Source organism: Scleropages formosus, chromosome 1, assembly GCF_900964775.1.
Source record: "Scleropages formosus chromosome 1, fSclFor1.1, whole genome shotgun sequence".
Taxonomy (NCBI): domain Eukaryota; kingdom Metazoa; phylum Chordata; class Actinopteri; order Osteoglossiformes; family Osteoglossidae; genus Scleropages; species Scleropages formosus.
Window position 1 is genome coordinate 45,961,442 of NC_041806.1, and position 18,036 is coordinate 45,979,477.

Here is an 18,036-nt window from a genome sequence, read left to right on the forward strand (position 1 = left end):
AATGGTAAAGAAAGACAGGGCGGTTGCATCCATGCATTGATTACCAAGGTCTCAATGATATCACAGTAAAATACCTGCACCCTTTGCCCCTCATGACTGCTGCTCTACAGTAGGTGCACAGCGCTCGGGTTTTCACAAAGCTGGACCTGTGGAGTGTGTAGAACTTTGTTCGGATCAGGGAGGGTAAAGAATTGAAAATTGCATTATCACCACCTTAGGTCACTATGAATATGTGGTGATGCCTTTTGGTTTGGCAAACTCCCCTGGTGATAATCAGCAGGGCAGAGTAAAAAGGTTGCCACAAAACTGTTCCCATGCTGCGAAATCTCTAGGCGACAACTGTCCCCTCTGCGTTCTCAACCTGCATCCCTTTCATCACCCAAGCCCGACTTCTCATCCCCTTGTCCTGTTCCGCTCGTCGCTGACCATTGCTCGCCTCTTTTACTACCTCGGATCCACCGACGAAACAATGTATGAGCCTCAATTCTTCACCCACGCCTGTGCCTGACCATGAGTGTTGCTTTGCCCATCAGACTTCGAATAAAAGATCTTGCATTTGGGTCCTACCTCTGGTGTCTGGCCCTTGTGCGTTACACATAGACACCTAAAGCACTCAATACATTTAGTATTCGTAGGACCATTTCATAATGTCACCACACCAAGCAGTTATTGATAATCCTAAATTTCACCAATATTAATAAGATAACAGTACAGTTTCATACTATTGCTCATACTGTTTTGTGTCATTGATACTAATTTTAATACATCTGGTTACTCTCCTGCAATATAATAAAAATTCACCTTCAGAAATGCAAATAAGTGAATTTTTGAAGATTCTTAAGTGTGCATAGTGTAGAAGTGAAAGAGAGTTGTGAGCCATGGTGTTAACAGCAGGTTTGCAGGATCACAAAGGTGAGCTCATGCCAAGGTATCAGCACAGGAAAGGCAAGAAGCTCATAATAGGATGATTTCAGCAAGAGAACTTTTTTGTTGACACAGACAGCTCATATACAGTGATAAAAAGCTGCTGTAGCAAACATTACCTTTTTTCCCTTATTGTAATTATTCTACAGAATTATTACGATTAAAGCTCTATCCCAATTATTTAAAAAGCAAAATTTAAAAAACAGGATAAGCTTGGTTCCGAGTCAGAATGGTGATAAATCATGATGTATGAATCCATGTATGAATCTATTTGTCATAAATGCTTAAAATCTTTTTACTTGAATTAAAATTTTATTTTCATTTATACTGTACTTTATGTCTCAATTTGGCCACTGAATAAAGTCATAATTACAGCCAACACTATGGAAAATTCTCCCCATATTTGATTTTTCTGTTACTATTAGGTAAAAATTTATACCAACCTTGAAATTTTATACAAACTTCAACCTATTAGTTTAATTTCCGGTCCATGATAATCATGCCACCCTTGTCTTTAATGCGTACTCTGCCTGAGGAGTACTTTGTCTCCTGTCTTCCATTTGTGTAGATGGTCTTCGTGGTGCCATCTGGGTATTCCCGTCTCTTGAACCATGCTGTGTGGATCTCTTTTTGGCCATTGGGGAACTCCACCGTCTTCTCCCCATTCCTGCAGGACCGGGACACGGGCAGCCATTACCATGCAGGACTGCGGTGGTTCACATTTGCCTGTGGTATAGCAGTGAGGGTGATCTTACCCTGTAAGTTTCACCACGGTGCCATCTGGAAAAACGCTGTCCTCACGGCCATCTGGGTAGATATGCTTCACTGTCCCATCGGGGAAAATGATCTCTCTTGTACCATTGGGGTGGTGTTTCTCTGGAGGAAGTGACCGTTATCGATGTTGTGATACCTTGGTGAACTCAACCTGCTGGTGTTCTGTGAACACCTTGGAGATTCAGCCTCCGCTGGTAGTTGTATATTTGTGGACGTTAACAGAGTTCTTAGGAAGAGCTCCGGTACTGTATTCTTGAAAGAGGTACTTCCTGAAAACACCTATGTAAAACTGATCCATGAACCATGAACTAAATCTATACATCAAACACCTGTAATTACCAGGCTACCTGTAAATCATAGGGAAGTACTTGTTTTTTGTCATGACAAGGTTACCTGTGAAACATACCTATCTGCTTGTTTGGGAACTTGAGAACCTCTAGGCCACTTGGGTAAGTGATGTGAGTGGTCTGAGTGTTGGCATAGTAGTAAACCTAAGGTAAAAAAAAAAAGTGTAGTTTTGTATTAGAGAAAGTTTTCAACCACAGCCTTGTACTAGAGAAGCCTGAATTTGGAATGAGCATCATTATTATCTTTGTTACCTATTGTCACTGTGATGAGACTCACCGCTTTCTCATCAGCCAGGACACATTTGACATCTCCATTAAAGAACCTGATCGTGATAGACTTCCCATCGGCACTTATCTCCTTCTTTGTCCCATTGGTGAATGCGACGATACGGCGGCCGCTGGCAAACATCCACTCAGTCTACAGACAGATACAAAAAAACTATGTTTCCTGCAGTAAAACTATTACAGGACAATGAACCCAAGATGCACAGCAATCAACATGTAAGACAACAATGTCAGTGTTTGTGTAGAAGTTACTGTTCATGACTCTTAAATGTGCCAACGAACAATAGGTGACACACGATTACCTGTACAGGTAACTCATACAACATGGGTACAACACAGAACTGAAGTTACCTTTCCATCTGGGTAATGGGTCTCTTCCCTGACTTCATCATCCATCTGCTTGCATGCCAAATGTGCAGTGGTGTTTCTCAGCGCTTCTGGAGTGCAGCTTGTGTCCTGAAACAACACAGTAAATTCACTCAGAAGCTTTTTGCTAATACTGGAGTTGTTCGCTTCTGTTTCACTGTTACATCCATCCATCCATCCATCCATGTATCCATCATTATCTCATTATTATCCTGGAAGGCTAGGGCAATCACAAACATATTCTTTTACTTACATATTCACACACACACACACACACACACACACACACACACACACACACACACACACACACAGTCCACAATCGCTGGTTCCAAGCGGGGTTGCGGTGGACCGGAGCCTAACCCGGCAACACAGGGCACAAGGCTGGAGGGGGAGGGGACACACCCAGGACGGGACGCCAGTCCGTTCTCTTACATACTGTACAGCTAAATTAGAGTCACCAGTCTACCTGCAAGATATATCTTCTTGAGCACCCAGAGGAACCCCATGGAAACACCGAAAAAACATGCAAACTCCACATAACTGAACCAGATTCAAATCTTCACCCAAACCCACAGCCCCAGGAGTTGTGAGGTACCAGCACTACCTGCTGTGCCATCATACGCTTTCACTTTTATGTAAAATAACACCATTTGTGTTTATACGCAATTTTTAGGCTTAGGGGATATATGGTAATTTAGGATCTGGACTTACGTCCAGGTTACTGTTTGAAATCCCAGGTCTCTGCTCTTGTACCCTGAGCCACTTATGTAAAAATATGCAATAAGGTGTAAATGTGTAAAGCAAAGTTGCTTACATAAAATGCTGGAATTGAAGAATGCTGGTACTCCTGGACAATGAGCCAATTTGGGTGTGTGTGTGTGTGTTTGTGTGTGTGTGTGAGACTCTTGACCTGGCACCCTCTGCAGCGCTTCCTGGGGTCAGATTGCTCGGGTGCGGGGAGGCTCTGTTACCTCAAAGTGATCGGACCCCGATGACGTGGCTTTGCTTGCCGACGGTGTCTGTGGTCTGCTGGGAGTGGATCTTCGGTCCTGACTCGCCGCCCCCACCGCTGCTGTCGGCTGCCTCCAAGGCAGTGCAATCAGTAGACTTAGAAAAGATGCTCCCTTTCTGTTTTCCTGGATTCTCTTTCGTTACTTTGGTTCTGTGACCTTTTAGCCATCAGGTCATGTTAAAAGTCAAACGTGTAACAGATACACACCCTTTGTTTGTTCCCACTGGTCGGTTTCCACATGGAGCCACCTGGGTTCAGGGCACCTTCAGAGCTGCATGAGTTCAGGGGATTTCGTCCCGCTGGAAGAAAGCAGAAGAAACCCATTTCATTATCGAACCGAGCTGAAGCAGGAAAATCTGATTAGTTTACGGTATTCTGGTTAGTCAACTGAAGAAAGTGTAATACATACACGTACATATATACAACACCAATATATAATGAGAATACATAAAAAAAGAACATACTGTATGTAGAAATACCAGTTTATCTGAACATTTATTACCTAACACAAGAAAACAGTACATCTTACTGTAAATGTCAATGACTCATAATACAAATCTTTACTAGAGCTGATTTAATTTTGTATTACACTTATTATGAACATTGTTATTCTTATGGCATTATTATGAACTACTTTATGATGCTGAGTTAATGTATTTATATATTTACCTGTGAGTGGAGATGCTCTCTGAATACCCGTACGAAAGTGACCCTTCGGCTGCAGGGAGACCAAAAGGCATTCTCATAAAAATTTTACTGTCAACAGTATACTCATAGTCCATACAGCCTGTTTCATGCACAGAACAAGGAAAGATTCCTCTTTTGGAGCTGTTTATGATTTCCAGAAACCATAAAGGCAGTTGTGCTATAAAGTGAATTTCACCTCATCCATTAGTGTCTGCCCTCGATAAGAATCGTCAGTGTGGAGAACACCGACCTGTACAGCAGTTCACTGCATGGACACAGCGATCATGAAATTAAACACATCGAGACAGTCTGTACATGAGCAGAGTCAGGAGGGCGAAACACAACGGCTCACAGAAATTCACTGTTCGATAAGTAGCCATGTGCAGAACCAGCGCCAAAAGCTTATCTTTATTTGATGATGCCCCACTACAGCTTTAATGAGGACTTCAGGAGCTGGTGTCGAGTTTCACTTTGACATAACTTGTTCCATCCATTATTGAATCTGGGTTCATAATCACAATAAATTATGCATATCCCAAAGAATGACTTTGTAAAATCTGATTTTAACACTCATTAAATGACAAATGGGAATTTTCATTACACTGTATGAATAAATAACAGAGCGAGAGGTCAAACGGATGACACTCCGCTAATCCAAACTGCTATTAATTATTATTGAGCGCTCAAAGAGTACTCCAGCAATGTTTTTACACACCATTAATTGAAGACTAATTAAACTGAGCCCAAACCTGAAATTAAAAGTACTGCCGTTGGAAGAGGGGCACAGTATTTATGATGTGGACGCTATTATGATGAGTCATTCAATATAAAATTTAATAAATGCTTTGTAGCAAAGTGTTAGATTTTGGACATCATATATCGTGCAGAACTGTAACATAGTACTGTAAATGATAAATTAGCCCCGTTAATTGAAGTGCAGTTTAAGGAACTGGTTATGAGGAGTGAGAACAATTAAAAACCTGGAAGTAAGAGGGTGCTTTTGAGTTTTCTTCACTATAAGCCGTATTTCCTATTTGTGTGTAATATATAAGGACCCCGATTCATTTACCGGTTGGTCTCCAGAAGAGCGAGGCTTCCTTTCTCTATTTTTGATGGCAGGTGCTGCCTCCTTGTGGACTGGAGGTCTCTGGAGGGCAGGTGTGGGACATCTGGTGGTGGCACTGTAGGAGACGCTGTCGTCGGGGTCTCGTGACTTCGCCCTCGTTGGCTCTCTGTGACCTCTCCACTACGCAACAACATGGGCTGCTTTAGTGTCCTTGTGATGTGTATGGATTGCGAGCTCTAAACTAGCTTAGCACTTAGCCCAATGACATTAGTGTTCCACAATACAGTCAGTCTGACTCCCAGCTCCTTGTGAAAGAAGTCTAGCACTCCCTGGGTTCTCAGAAAGCCCCCAGATTACCTCTCCGAAAACGGATTTGTTAGTCCAGAGAACACGTATCAACTACAATAAATGAAAGAAAATCTATATACAGCTCATACATTTATGTGACCTGCAAGTAGATAATACATCTGGAATGTAGCCGTTCATTTAGGCTGGTATCTGATTAATATTATTAAGCATATCATTAAGTAAAGTGAGCACATTTCCATTCATTGACGCTGAGCTTTTATTCCCTTTATTATAGACACAGTTTCAGATGGTTAAATGGTAGACTGTTGTGTTGTATTTTCAACCACTTATATCCATACGATTTGCAGGTCATAAAAAGATGGTTCATGACAATCCTGGTAGCTATATGTCATTTATTCATCTCAAAATTATTATCATCTGCCCCAGAGGCACTGAGAAACTAAGAGCAGGGACTACGCAAAAGGGGCACATGGTGCCCATCACAGATAACAACAGCTGTTTGCTTACTACCTGGCTGTGAGGTGTGGATGGCCTTCCTTGGAGGGAGCAAACAGAGGACACCCTACCTGTCTTCACCTGACAGGTGCCCAGCAGAATGGCTTCAGACACCTGTGAACAAAGCCTACCTTTAGCGTGGAACGAGAAACATTTGCCAAATATAGCATCAGGGAAAAAAAATCCCCGTTTACTGAAGACAGGGATGACAGGTTGCTTCTCACCGAAGTATCTGCAGATCTGCCTGGTCCATGTGAGCTCTCAGGAGGCCTCCAGGTGTGTGGGTGGCTCTCTTTTGGGGTCTGAAGTCCACCTCGTAGCTCCATATTCTCTCTGGTCAGGGCCTGAACCTGGTGGAGCAGCTGCCCATGAGCCAGAGACCAATGGCTTTCCCTCTGTCGGAACTGCTCCTGCAGGTCCCGAATCTGCCGCTTTAACATCTAGGCACAGAAAGATGGGCTGACATCTTCTGTCATGTGATCAGTGGCAACGTTTCACTGCAACAATCTCAGTCACTGAAGTTCAGTTCACTCATATGTGAGACTATACCACAAACAGGGTACGTATCAGTGCTTAAGCATTCAAATTAAACTCACACGGGACAGAACACAAAAGGTGTGAAAAGATGAACATGCCACATACTGAAGCGCCGCATTAGCTGAGTAAGTTCAGCTCCATCAAAATGACGGCTATACCTGTAGCTCCTCTCTCTCCACGGAAGGAGTTGACCTGTGGTTCTGCAGAACCTCTTTTGGAGAAGAAGCAGGTTGAACAAGGAGGAGATCCCTTCTTACTTCACAATCAAGCCTGTCTGTTTTACCTCTGGCCAAGCTGAACAACACAAAGTTAGCGCAGGTGTGCTTTCAAATTGCATGAACACTCGTAGCTGTGAGGACCGTCCGCCCTCAATTTAAGGAGCAACACATCAGTTACCCTTAAGCTTACAAGAAGCAATGTATCTCATAAAAATATAATAGAAGCCACAAGAAATGAATTCCCCCAGAGGATCCTGAGTCAGGCCCTATAATCAGAAAATGATTATTTTTTCCCCCACATTCACGTTGACAGTCACTGACAAGTGGTGATATGCGCCGCACATTTGCCGGCATGTTCTCACAAGTGCAGTCCGCACACTTTTGCAATCTGCTTTTCTGTTGAAACATGCCCTTCAAAAACTGTATTTCAGCAGCTCTGTAACATGCATAATATGATGTTACCGTCAGAAAGTCCCATTTGCGTCCTTAGAAAAACTGACAAATTTATAATTAGTTATTATGGCAGAAGGCTGTTAAGAAAATGGATTTGTAAGTGAGAGGTTAAAGCAAGGTACTTTACCAAAACAACACGACTGGATGAAGGTGCAGGATAAGCAACATAGTAACACCAAGGTATCATTGACAGTTTTTATCGTTTGTTACCTGAGATGAGGCTCTTTCCCTTGTTCCGTTTTCATCCTGTCATACACCAAGTCATCACCTGTCTCTGCTTGACCGCCCACAGACTCCTTCCACAGTTTCATGGGCCTTTTACTTCCTGCAGATGAAAACACCAGAGCCATTACCAGCTTTTAAGTACGGTACCATGTGCTTATATCACATTTTACACCACTTACTGCTCTGGTTGCCCCTCAGCTCAGCCGACTGGTCGCTGTGATTGCTGTGAGTGGTTGCATTCACTTGTGTCTTCTCACGGCCTGAGTGGGTCATCACGTGCTGGACAGAAGATGGGGGTGATAGTTTGGCCTCCAACCTGCAGCCGGTGCCAGGCTGGGACGGCGTCCAGTCCCGCGATGGTGTGTCCCCCTGTGAACGGCTAAGTGAACACTGTAGCTCTGTCCACTGGAAGCTACTCAGCTCTGAGTCGCTGTCCTCGCTGAGGCTGCTGGGACGGGAGAGGGTTGGTAGGGCAGCTGATCCGCCATGGACCCGGGACCCTGGAACGGGCCTTGCCTCGGCTTCGCTTGGAGCATCACTGGCATAGTCCTCATCATCGGACAAGTCGAGGTTCTGGTCCCGGTGACCCGGGGGTGGGTGAGCAGGGTGTTTGTAAAGCTGTATGGCAGAGTCACCGTCGCTGCTACTGCTCCCGCTGGAGGAACTTGTGCTCAAGAAGAGCTGCCCATTTACCCCTACTCTGGATCCCGAATTAACATCACTCTTCTCAACACCGCTGTCCGTTGACACCGGTGTCCTGTTGTTCACTTTCACGATGCGATCATTGACTTTTCTGAACTGGAGGCCGATTCGGGCCACAGCGGAATGACTCCGGGAGACAGGCTGTGTTCTGTCAGCTTTTTCTCCTTGCTTTCGGGGGCATCGCAGGCGGTTCCTTTCAGCCAGGGAACCGCTCTGCTGAAATACTGTGCTGCTGGATGTCTTTGTGGAGGGCAGACTTCCATACCGTGGGGGTCTTCTGCTGGCCGTGACTCCCTCTCCTTTGCTGTCAGTTGGAATAATGCTGTGCTCTTTAGAGATGCCTTTCCTTTCACCAGACACGTTGCCTTCTGATGGTCTTCTCCTGCCATCTTCCTGTTCCAGATGGCTGTCTCCCCCTGGTTCAGCAGCCCTGGTGGTCCATTCCTGTGGGGCATGTTCTGTAATGTTCTCTTTCTCGATGCTGTGTAGGGAGGGCACAGATGAGCGTCTCTGCTGGCCGCTGAAGCTCACCGTCTGCGGTAAAAGGCTGAGAGAGGATCTCCTGCCCTTCTCCAAGCGGGACATCCCCTCTCCTTTCCTAAGGAAACACTTCCTCTCTTGTGCCTTGTTCTCCTTAGTGCCCTTCAGCAAGAAAGTAAATAAAAGGGGCCAATCAATCAAAATTGATTTGTTTGTAAATCCAAAATCACTTTTATGACTAAATCAGAAACAAAAGAAAATTTCTAATCCGGGAATGACTCCATTGATTTGTCATATTCTGCAAAAGTCTCAGATACAGCTACAATTAATCAAAAAACCTCTACCAACTTTTATTTTCATATTTTTATTAAATTTTACCAACAGTAAAAAGAAAACTAATTTGAAACGACTGAAAATAAAAACGTCACCGCCGCAAAATCCTGTTACAACGAAACTGAGGCTCATTAATCCTCTGAATGTAATTTACCGACATTTATTTGCTGGACGTGGAAACGCAAATCGCTTTTGCTCCAAAACAGATGGAATATTTAGAAAATAGGAAAGCAAAGAAAAAGGATTTGAAAAAAATAGACTGGAACAAAATTGTCTGAAAATGTATAACTGGTCATAATACAAGTAGTTACATCATTCAACGTTTCCTCGATTCCTTAATACAGAGTTATTGACATCCACATTTCCACAAAACCAGGATATTTAAGATTGAGTTTCTTACAACAGCAACTCCATTCTGCAGATTTAATTTTCCGCTGAAGAGTGAGGTGGACTCTCTCTGGGGTTTAAAACATTTCATACCTGCTTTTTGTTTTCCAGAAGGTCCCCATTTATTTTTAGCTGTTCTTCCAAAAATTCCTCAAAGGTTCTGCGTTTCACTCCAACCCCTGGCCTGATGGGTCTAAAGCACAGGGGCAATTCAGTTAACATATTTTCCTAAAGACCATACAACAAAGCCTCTAATGGACAGGGTTTGTACCTGTCCTCAGGGTTGGTGGAGATCTCTCTGCGAATCCCAAAGGGGCTGAGAGAAACTTGCTGATCCTCCTTCTCTGTGTCCTCTTCTTTGACAGGGGAGAGCTTCCTCAGCTGGACCTTCTGTGGAACAACTTCACCTGTAACTAAACGACGGGAAGGAAAACAAGAAGAGATTTGGGTAAATTCCTCAGAATCAGTTATTTCTTTAACTGTACATTCTCTAACAGGTATGATTTTATACAGAACAAGATGAGACAGGTTTGTGGATTTCAAAAAAAGGGTACAGCAAGTCATTTTTAGTAATTCAGTCAGAAATTTTTTAAGCCAATGACAGATATGCCTAGAAATCAGGAAATATAATTTTAAGATAATTTATTCTTAAACATTGACTACACAAAAAATTTTATTGGAGTCAGACATGAACAGTTGTAACCGTATATGAGGCATCCACAGCAGAAAAATTCATGATTGACGAGAAATTTAAGGGCTGACGAGTTGATTCTTGTTTATATCTTCCTTAGCATCTACCACAGTACTGTTCTCCATTACTCATCCAGTACTTCATCTCCATTATTTAATTAAAAGTATAATCCAGGAATATACTGGTTCAGACCAGTAAACAAGAGCCTAACCACCCCACTCCACTACGCACAGGACATTGGTCCAAGGTCTGGATTTATTATAATGTGAATAGTGCCCAAGGTAGGGATTAAAGCAGCAAATGCAAGACAGTTTTCGGCAAATTCCCTCACATGGGAGGCCGCAGCAAGTCGTTACTGGTGTGAGGCTATTTCGAATTCCTGCACAGGTCAAGTGTTTAGAGTTCATTCAAACCGGATTCTGCAATATTCGGTGTGGGTTTGAAGCACATGTGCTGTGTATGATGAAAATGTAACACGCCACATAACCCCTTTTACGAATCTACCCTCGTTGCAAGAATATGATGCAAATCTCCCTGCAACTGGTAGATTAAGATCGTTCCGCCATCAGATGTCTATGCATTCCCTCACGTCCCCATTTCAGTGTTCCTAGAAAACACTTCTGAAAGCCATGACAGCTGTGACAGTACAGTGCTGCGCAAGTTCTAACATCATTCCCCCCTTTGCTTCTTTCAGGAAATTCCCTTTGCAGGAACTGGAGGAAAAGGAGCTGAAAACCAGTGCAGCCAGTTTACAGAGATAGAAACCAAGTTGTGACGTGAGGAAGGGTAGGTGTCCCATCCCATACTGCTTAGAGTCGTGGAGTCATGGAGTCAGGTGCCGACGTGCGACTTGCGGCAACTTGTCTCTGCTCCACAGACATGGGAGGAGCGCAGGCAACAAGTCTGTGCAACTTCTCCACAGCTTTCTCCAGGAGACACTTATTAGCCCACAGCAGAGCTCAGGACTCAGTGAGGAGGCTGACGGTGTGCAAAGCGTTTCTGCTCTGTGTGTTCCAGGGTGGCCGAACGGACAATCCGCCAATAAAGTTTGAAAGGAGTTTTTTTCCTGTTCAGCTTTTTTCCTTGTATTCTTTACTTCAGGTGACCTTCATTGTTCTTCACCTGGGGTTGAAAGACATTTGGAATCACCATGGATTCTTTTGCAAATGACTCCAAATGCGAGGTTGCAAATAAATCGCTCTATATGAACTACTCCTGGATAATTATCTTGGAACTCATTCTGGGCCTGCCTCTGAACTTTACTGCGCTGTATACCTTCATCTTCAGGCTGAGGTTCTACAAGGCCAACAAGAAGGCCAACAAGTCTTCCTCTTCAACCTTGTTCTCGCTGACTTCCTGCTGCTGACCTGCCTCCCGATGAAGGTGTATCAGTTCCAGAGAGGTGAGCGCTGCAGCAAAAGCCTAGTGCTTTGCAAAGCAATGTTCTTCACACAGTTCATGAACCGAGGAGCCAGCATCGCCTTCATGACCATCATCACCACTGACCGCTACCTGAGCATGGTCCACCCCAAAAGGAAGAACATCCTGAAGGTTGTAAAACAGTCATCCAAGTTTTCAATCATTAAAAACTGCTGCCTCTGCTGCCTCCGCTTGCTGTACCCGGCATCATCAAGATACTCAAGTGTAGCGAGGGCTACAGACCCAACAAGGACTTCATAGATATCCTGTGGGAGATGATGTTTTTCACCAAGATCCTTGTCCCTTTCTTCATCCTGATGTTCTGCACGGGCCGCATCGTTCAGAGGTTATAGAAGAAGACCGTGGGGGAACAAGACAAGCTACGGAGGGCGGTGTTTGCCGTTACCGCCGTCGTGGTGGTCTACTCTATCTGCTTCCTGCCACACGCCGCATCTAGGATAGTTCTGCTGGTTGAGAGAAGTTCGAATGATCCCAAAGACCTAGAGACCGCTGCTGAGGTGTATGAAGGCATCTTCTCCTTCTCCCAAATAGACTGCCTGCTGGACACACTGGTTTACTGCTTCTACAGCTCCAAGTTTAAAAATGCATACCTGTCAACGTTCTTCCCCTGTTTTCAGGCAAAATACAACAAGCATAATGTGAAATAAAATCCATCTGCAAAGAGCACACCTCAGGACCAAAAATAAATCTGAAAGTGTTTTAGTATAGGGGGTGCGGTGGCGCAGTGGGTTGGACCACGGTCCTGCTGTCCGGTGGGTCTGGGGTTCGAGTCCTGCTTGGGGTGCCTTGTGACGGACTGGCGTCCCGTCCTGGGTGTGTCCCCTTCCCTCTCCGGCCTTATGCCCTGTGTTGCCGGGTAGGCTCCGGTTCCCCGTGACCCTGTATGGGATAAGCGGTTCCGAAAATGTGTGTGTGTGTTGTAGTAAAGTATGGATTTAAATGGTCTCCATATTGTAATGTTGTCATGGAGGTTAATGCTTTGGAAAACTGTAAATAATATATTTTGCATTGTTTTTGAAATGTGACGACAACAGTGAAGTATTTTATGTCTTTTCAAGTGATTATTAGTCAGTGTGTGATACTGTCAAATGAGACTAAGGTCACGGCCATGATGACACAGTGCATGACTGTTGTTTTGAGGTGAATCAAATGTTTCCCACACATTTTTACGGGAAGAGACTCTTGCCCAGAGTTTCCACAAAACTGTCATGATTCACTGTGTTCAGTCATGTAATGAGTTCGATTTTAACACCTATGACGTCAACATGTTAATTTAATCATTCATTGTAAAGTTAGTGACTACGTGTTCTTTGAAGTGACACCTTTTCATTGTACAAATAAACAAGGAACTTACATGTCAGGATAAGAATTAGAATTCTTGTTTTTCCTTGTTTATGTTACAAAATTATATATTTTTTTATATGGGATTTGTGATGTTTGGCTGATAAATTTCCTTTTTTCTTAACATGTATATGCCATAATTTCAATACTAAATTATTCATTAACGATTCATATTAAGGGGCTCTGGTTTGGGCTCTGGTGTGGTGACGCAGCAGGTTTGGCCGGGTCCTGCTCTCCAGTGGGTCTGGAGTTCAAGTCTTGCTTGGGGTGCCTTATGATGGACTGGCGTCCCATCCTGGGTGTGTCCCTCCCTCTCCAGCATTGTGCTCTGTGTTGCCGGGTTAGGCTCTGGTTTGCCACGACCCCAACTCATGACAAGCGGTTTCAGACTGTGTGTGTGGCTTTGGTTCACCAGGTGTGCAGGCTGAGCCCTTACCTGTTGGAAGATTACTTGCAACAGGACTGACAGCTGCTTCTTCAGGGCAGTGTCCAACTCCTGGTGGAAGGGGGGATACAGTGTCCAGAGGGCAGGTGGGGTCCTCTTTGGAATTCAGACCTTCAACACCTGGAGCATCTGGGACAGGAAGTGGTACCTGGGGACAGCCAGCTGACTGTAACTGGAGGTCGGGGGGTAAGACCAAACCTGCAGCCAAGAAGGACATGTTTGAAAGGGGGTCCACCTGAATAGTTTGTGTTGTTTTTACTTAGAAAATCAACGTCAGAGCCCATGAGTCAGAAATTCTTTGCTCTTCTCTTTCAGGTTACATGGAAAGTAAAGGGACACAAAGCGCAAAACAAGTTTTCTTTGGATCCTGAAGTTCTGTGGGTAGAGTTTCAGAGTAAAACTGTGGCAGTGGGACGGAAGGAAATCTAGTGTTTCGGGTTACTATAAGTAATCTGATGGTCCCTCGTTTGAGTCCCCCTGCTGCAGTATCGTTATCCAGGGTAATGACCTTGAATGAACACAGTAAAAATGACCCACCTGTAAAAATGGATAAATAACTGCAAAATCAAATACTACGCAAGTTACAAGAAGAAAAGGTGTCAGAGACATAAATGCGGTCGGTATGGTGGCACAGCAAGTAGTGCTGCTGTCTCCCAGCGCCTGGGTGGTGCGAGAGGACTTTGGTTCAGTCTCTGCTCAGTCTGTGTGGAGTTTGCATGTTCTCCTTGTATCTGTGTGGGTTTCCTCCCACACTCCAAAGACATGCTGTTCAGGTTCACCCAGCGTGTGTGAGTGACAGAGAGAGTATGTTCCACAGGTGTATGGGTGAGTGGCCCATTGTAAGTAGTGTATCTAGCAGTATAAGTCACCTTGGTGAGTAAGGTAAGGTGTGTTGGCTGATAACACTACATAGAGTTCATTAGAAGTCGCTTTGGAGAAGAGTGTCTGCTAAATAAGTGAATGTAAATGAATAAGGAGGATCATCCCTGTTGAATTTCCTTGCAGATTCTTTTCCGCCAGGCTGCTGACTTGCCAAAGCCTGCAATTCCCAAAACTGACAACAGCCAAGGGGAACAAAGCCAATTAATGGCGATTCTGCATCTTTCTATTGACACCATACATACATACAATATATATGTATACATACATATATGAGTATATATATCAACTGCCACCTTAGCATTGACTGACAAAAGAGGAGCAGCCACTTCATGTCCCAGCTGTCAATTGAAATCTTGCTTTGTTTGTGTATTTGGTATAAAAACAAATACTGGATGTGCTGTTGTGTTGAAATTCTGGAAAGATCTGTGTTTTATCCCATATTCTGAATCTGACGCTATACCCGAAACCTGTTTCTCCACAGCCATCAATCGCATTTGAGTAGCATCCTGTACATTTTAATTACATCAGAAATTCAACAGTGAAATCCACTTTAGAAGAAGATGTAACTGAATGTAGACATTTAAGAGAATTAATGTCCGCAGAATCTAGCCTTTTACAGGCCCTATGATTATCTCCTGTGATGTTTCAATGGTTCATTTAGCTGTTGTGGAGTCATAGATGACAACGGGATCATGGGAAAGTGTCTTTGGAACCTGAATTTTACCTGTTATCTGTATCGAAAATGAACTATGGAGTGACACATGCAATCTTTTACTGTAAATTCAGTGTGATCCGGAGATGAAAAATGAGTCACAGTTGAAACGCTTGTGATCAAGGTTATGAGTCAGTTTACCAAACGAGCAGAGATGTGGGGTGAAACAAGGAGCACAGACAGGGCAGCAGGTGCCGTCATGGTTGGAGCTGTCACCTTGCAACCAAACAACTCAAGTTCAAACCCCTGTTCCTGCTGTAGTGCCCTAGATCAAGCTACTCATCCTTAAGTGATGCACTGGAAGTTACCGTGTTGTACAAATGGGTAAATAATTCTAAGTGTCTTAGTATACAAATCTAATGTTGCAGAGTGCTTTGGTGCAATTAAATCAGAGACAGCAGTTACACGCACCAATGTTTCTGTTATGCAATTATTAAAAGTCCTCCAGACTCAGTGGGGTGATGTCACACCTACCTGGGTTGATGAGTGCCAAGAGTCTGCTCTGCTCCAACAGCACTCGGCGGAGCTGCTCCACGTGCCACTGTGTCGACTGCTCCACGGGAGCCGGGCTCTAAGAGGGAGTGGACAGGCAATCTGAATATCGCTGTCTATCTTGTGTGGATCACCATGATTATTATTAGAGTATCGACATTAAGATAACTGTTCAGCAGTGTGTGCGTTCGTGTTACAATGCATGTTGCTGGAATGATTCACCAGATATCGCATGTTCTAAGAGGGGACTCCTGTTAGCTCTTTTACACACACACACACACACACACACACACACACACACACACATTGGTTAAAGCCGCTCGTCCCGAGTGGGGTCGCGGCAAGCCGGAGCCTAACCCAGCAACACGGGGAGCAAGGCTGGAGAGGGAGGGGACACACCCAGGACGGGACGCTAGTCCGTCTCGGCCCTTTTAGTGGAGTAAATAAAATTAGTGCTCAGAACATTTGTCTGTGTGTGAATGGACCAATGTGTATCCTGATCACACAACACGAGGAGTTTTCTCTGCTTCTGTGAAAAGAACTAAATTCATGTCCCCAAGATGGGTGGGGCTGCCAGCTGGTCCTTGAGTTCTCAGACTTTTTCCTCATTGATGAGTTTTAGGAGTTTAGTTTCCACTCCTTCTGTTGTAGCTTTCCCCCAAACTTGTTTTTAATCTCTCTTTTAATTCAGACATCTGTTATCAATCTCTGCTTTTCCAGTGCAGGGTCACCATAGTTTGGAGCCTATCCCAGAAAAACAGGGCATGAGACAGGGTGCACTGTGGACAGGGTTCCCATCCATTCCAGGGCAATCATACACACACTTACTCACGCAAGGTAATTAAGAGTTTCCAGTTAACCTGAAACACATTTTTGCATTGTGGGAGGAAACCAGAGCACCCAGAGGAAGGCAACGCAAACATGGGGAGAACATGCAAACTCGACACAAACACTGAGTAGGATTCAAATCCACAGCCTACCCAACAGTTCAAGAACTGTGAGGTTCAAGTACTATCCACTGCACCACCTTACATCTCAACTGTTATTACTGATGCCACTCGTTCAGGACCCTTAAATAACCTGTTGAATGGGATACAGTAAAACCAACAAGTTCCAGTGCTTAAGCTGCACACAACAAGGGCCATGTGTGGCAAAGGGAACTTCGCTAACCTGAGACACTGCTGCGGGAGGTGACGTGCCCTGGGTGCCATGGACAAAGACATCTTCATTGGTCTCCTCGTGGGGATTCAGGGTTGGAAGCACCTGGAACTCTGAGCTGTGTGCATCTGAACAGGGATTTTCAGGAGCACCTTGATGCTGCATACTGCTCGGCCCACCACTGCGAGCCCCGGGCAACACACACTGAGGATGGACACCTTGAGGATGGACCCACTGAGGCTGGACAGCGGCACTCGGCCCACGCCGGTCCAACCCTGACTGAAGCTCTGAGGCTGATGTCCACTGCGTGGAGAAGCTGTCCTTGTCCTTGGCGATCTCAGGGATCTCTGCAGACATTCTCACTTTGTTCAGAGCACACAGTGGGACTTGACTCCGATGGACACTTTGTCTTTCGTCCCACTTTCCGTTCTTCCCCTTTCCATCATGATCTTCCAACTCTCTGTGAAGGAAAGATCTTTTTTTTTATGGAAAGATCTCAGTGAGAAGATGGAGGAGAGTCTGTTAATAAGCATAAAAAGACATTTTTACTGTTCGTCCTCAATTAATCAAAGCTTTTTGTAAAATGAGATTTTCGAACGGGGTCTCAGCACCACTACCATGGTAACCACGGTAACCACAGTATCTGCACACACCAAGCTGCAGTCACTCTTGAGAAATGGAAATCCACCACGGACATGTTTTCATCAGCAATAAAACCACAAGAGTAACATCTCGACAGTTGCGGTTTCGCTCGAGTTGCAGCAAAATTGCGGGAACTTTCGAACGAAATGCGAACGATTTTAATCAAATGTAAAAACCGGCTTTCTTTCTTTTCTGCCAGGGATTGATTGCGGAGAAAACACGCGGGTCTTGTAAAGTTTATCTCCCTTGGAAGATTATTATTATTATTATTATTATTATTATTATTATTAAGACGAGGCGCAGAGTCTTACCGAGTTTGTCCTTAAGTCTCGCTGTTTGTCGGTCGCCAATAGTTACTGTAACTCCGTCAACAAAAGCGCTCTCCTCACACCTCCGGCACGCACGAGTCACCCTTTGAAATGTCATCAGTCCCACTATATGTTTATTTTTATTGTGCAGAATTTGTTTTAATGCCATGTTTGTGTAAATGATTTGCGTAGGTATCACCAGGGTATCTCCAGGGTATCTACAGAGTATGATGGTATCATCAGGGGATCATCAGGGCGTTACTGAGGCATCACCAGGGTATCACTTGGACATTATTAGGGTATCTGTGGGTATCATCAGGGT

General features: G+C 44.4%; 1 protein-coding gene, 1 long non-coding RNA gene and 1 pseudogene across 2 annotated transcripts; 1 reads left to right on the forward strand and 2 right to left on the reverse strand.

Moving 5' to 3' along the window:
- Positions 1 to 1,279: 1,279 nt before the first annotated feature.
- LOC114911241 (centromere protein J) lies at positions 1,280 to 3,315 on the reverse strand. Its single transcript, XM_029254588.1, has 6 exons — positions 3,304 to 3,315; positions 2,682 to 2,786; positions 2,323 to 2,463; positions 2,105 to 2,189; positions 1,680 to 1,800; positions 1,280 to 1,591 (listed from the first exon to the last, which is right to left on the reverse strand). The coding sequence occupies exons 1-6, from the start codon at positions 3,313 to 3,315 to the stop codon at positions 1,396 to 1,398; spliced, it is 660 nt and encodes a 219-aa protein (XP_029110421.1). The 3' UTR covers positions 1,280 to 1,395.
- A 617-nt stretch (positions 3,316 to 3,932) lies between these two features.
- LOC108928513 (uncharacterized) lies at positions 3,933 to 5,531 on the reverse strand. The gene is made up of 3 exons (XR_001965669.2): positions 5,468 to 5,531; positions 4,381 to 4,429; positions 3,933 to 4,010 (listed from the first exon to the last, which is right to left on the reverse strand). It is a non-coding gene; the product is annotated as an uncharacterized LOC108928513 (long non-coding RNA).
- Positions 5,532 to 11,255: 5,724 nt separating this feature from the next.
- Positions 11,256 to 12,393, forward strand: LOC114911884 (hydroxycarboxylic acid receptor 2-like; annotated as a pseudogene).
- Positions 12,394 to 18,036: the final 5,643 nt, after the last annotated feature.

Bases quoted from the DNA above. Each gene is read 5' to 3' on its own strand.
- LOC114911241 (XM_029254588.1), bottom strand. The intron at 1,801-2,104 runs GTATGTTTCACA...CACTTCCTCCAG, and splicing joins GTTCCCAAACAAGCAGATAG to AGAAACACCACCCCAATGGT. The intron at 1,592-1,679 runs GTAAGATCACCC...CCGGTCCTGCAG, and splicing joins ACCGTGGTGAAACTTACAGG to GAATGGGGAGAAGACGGTGG.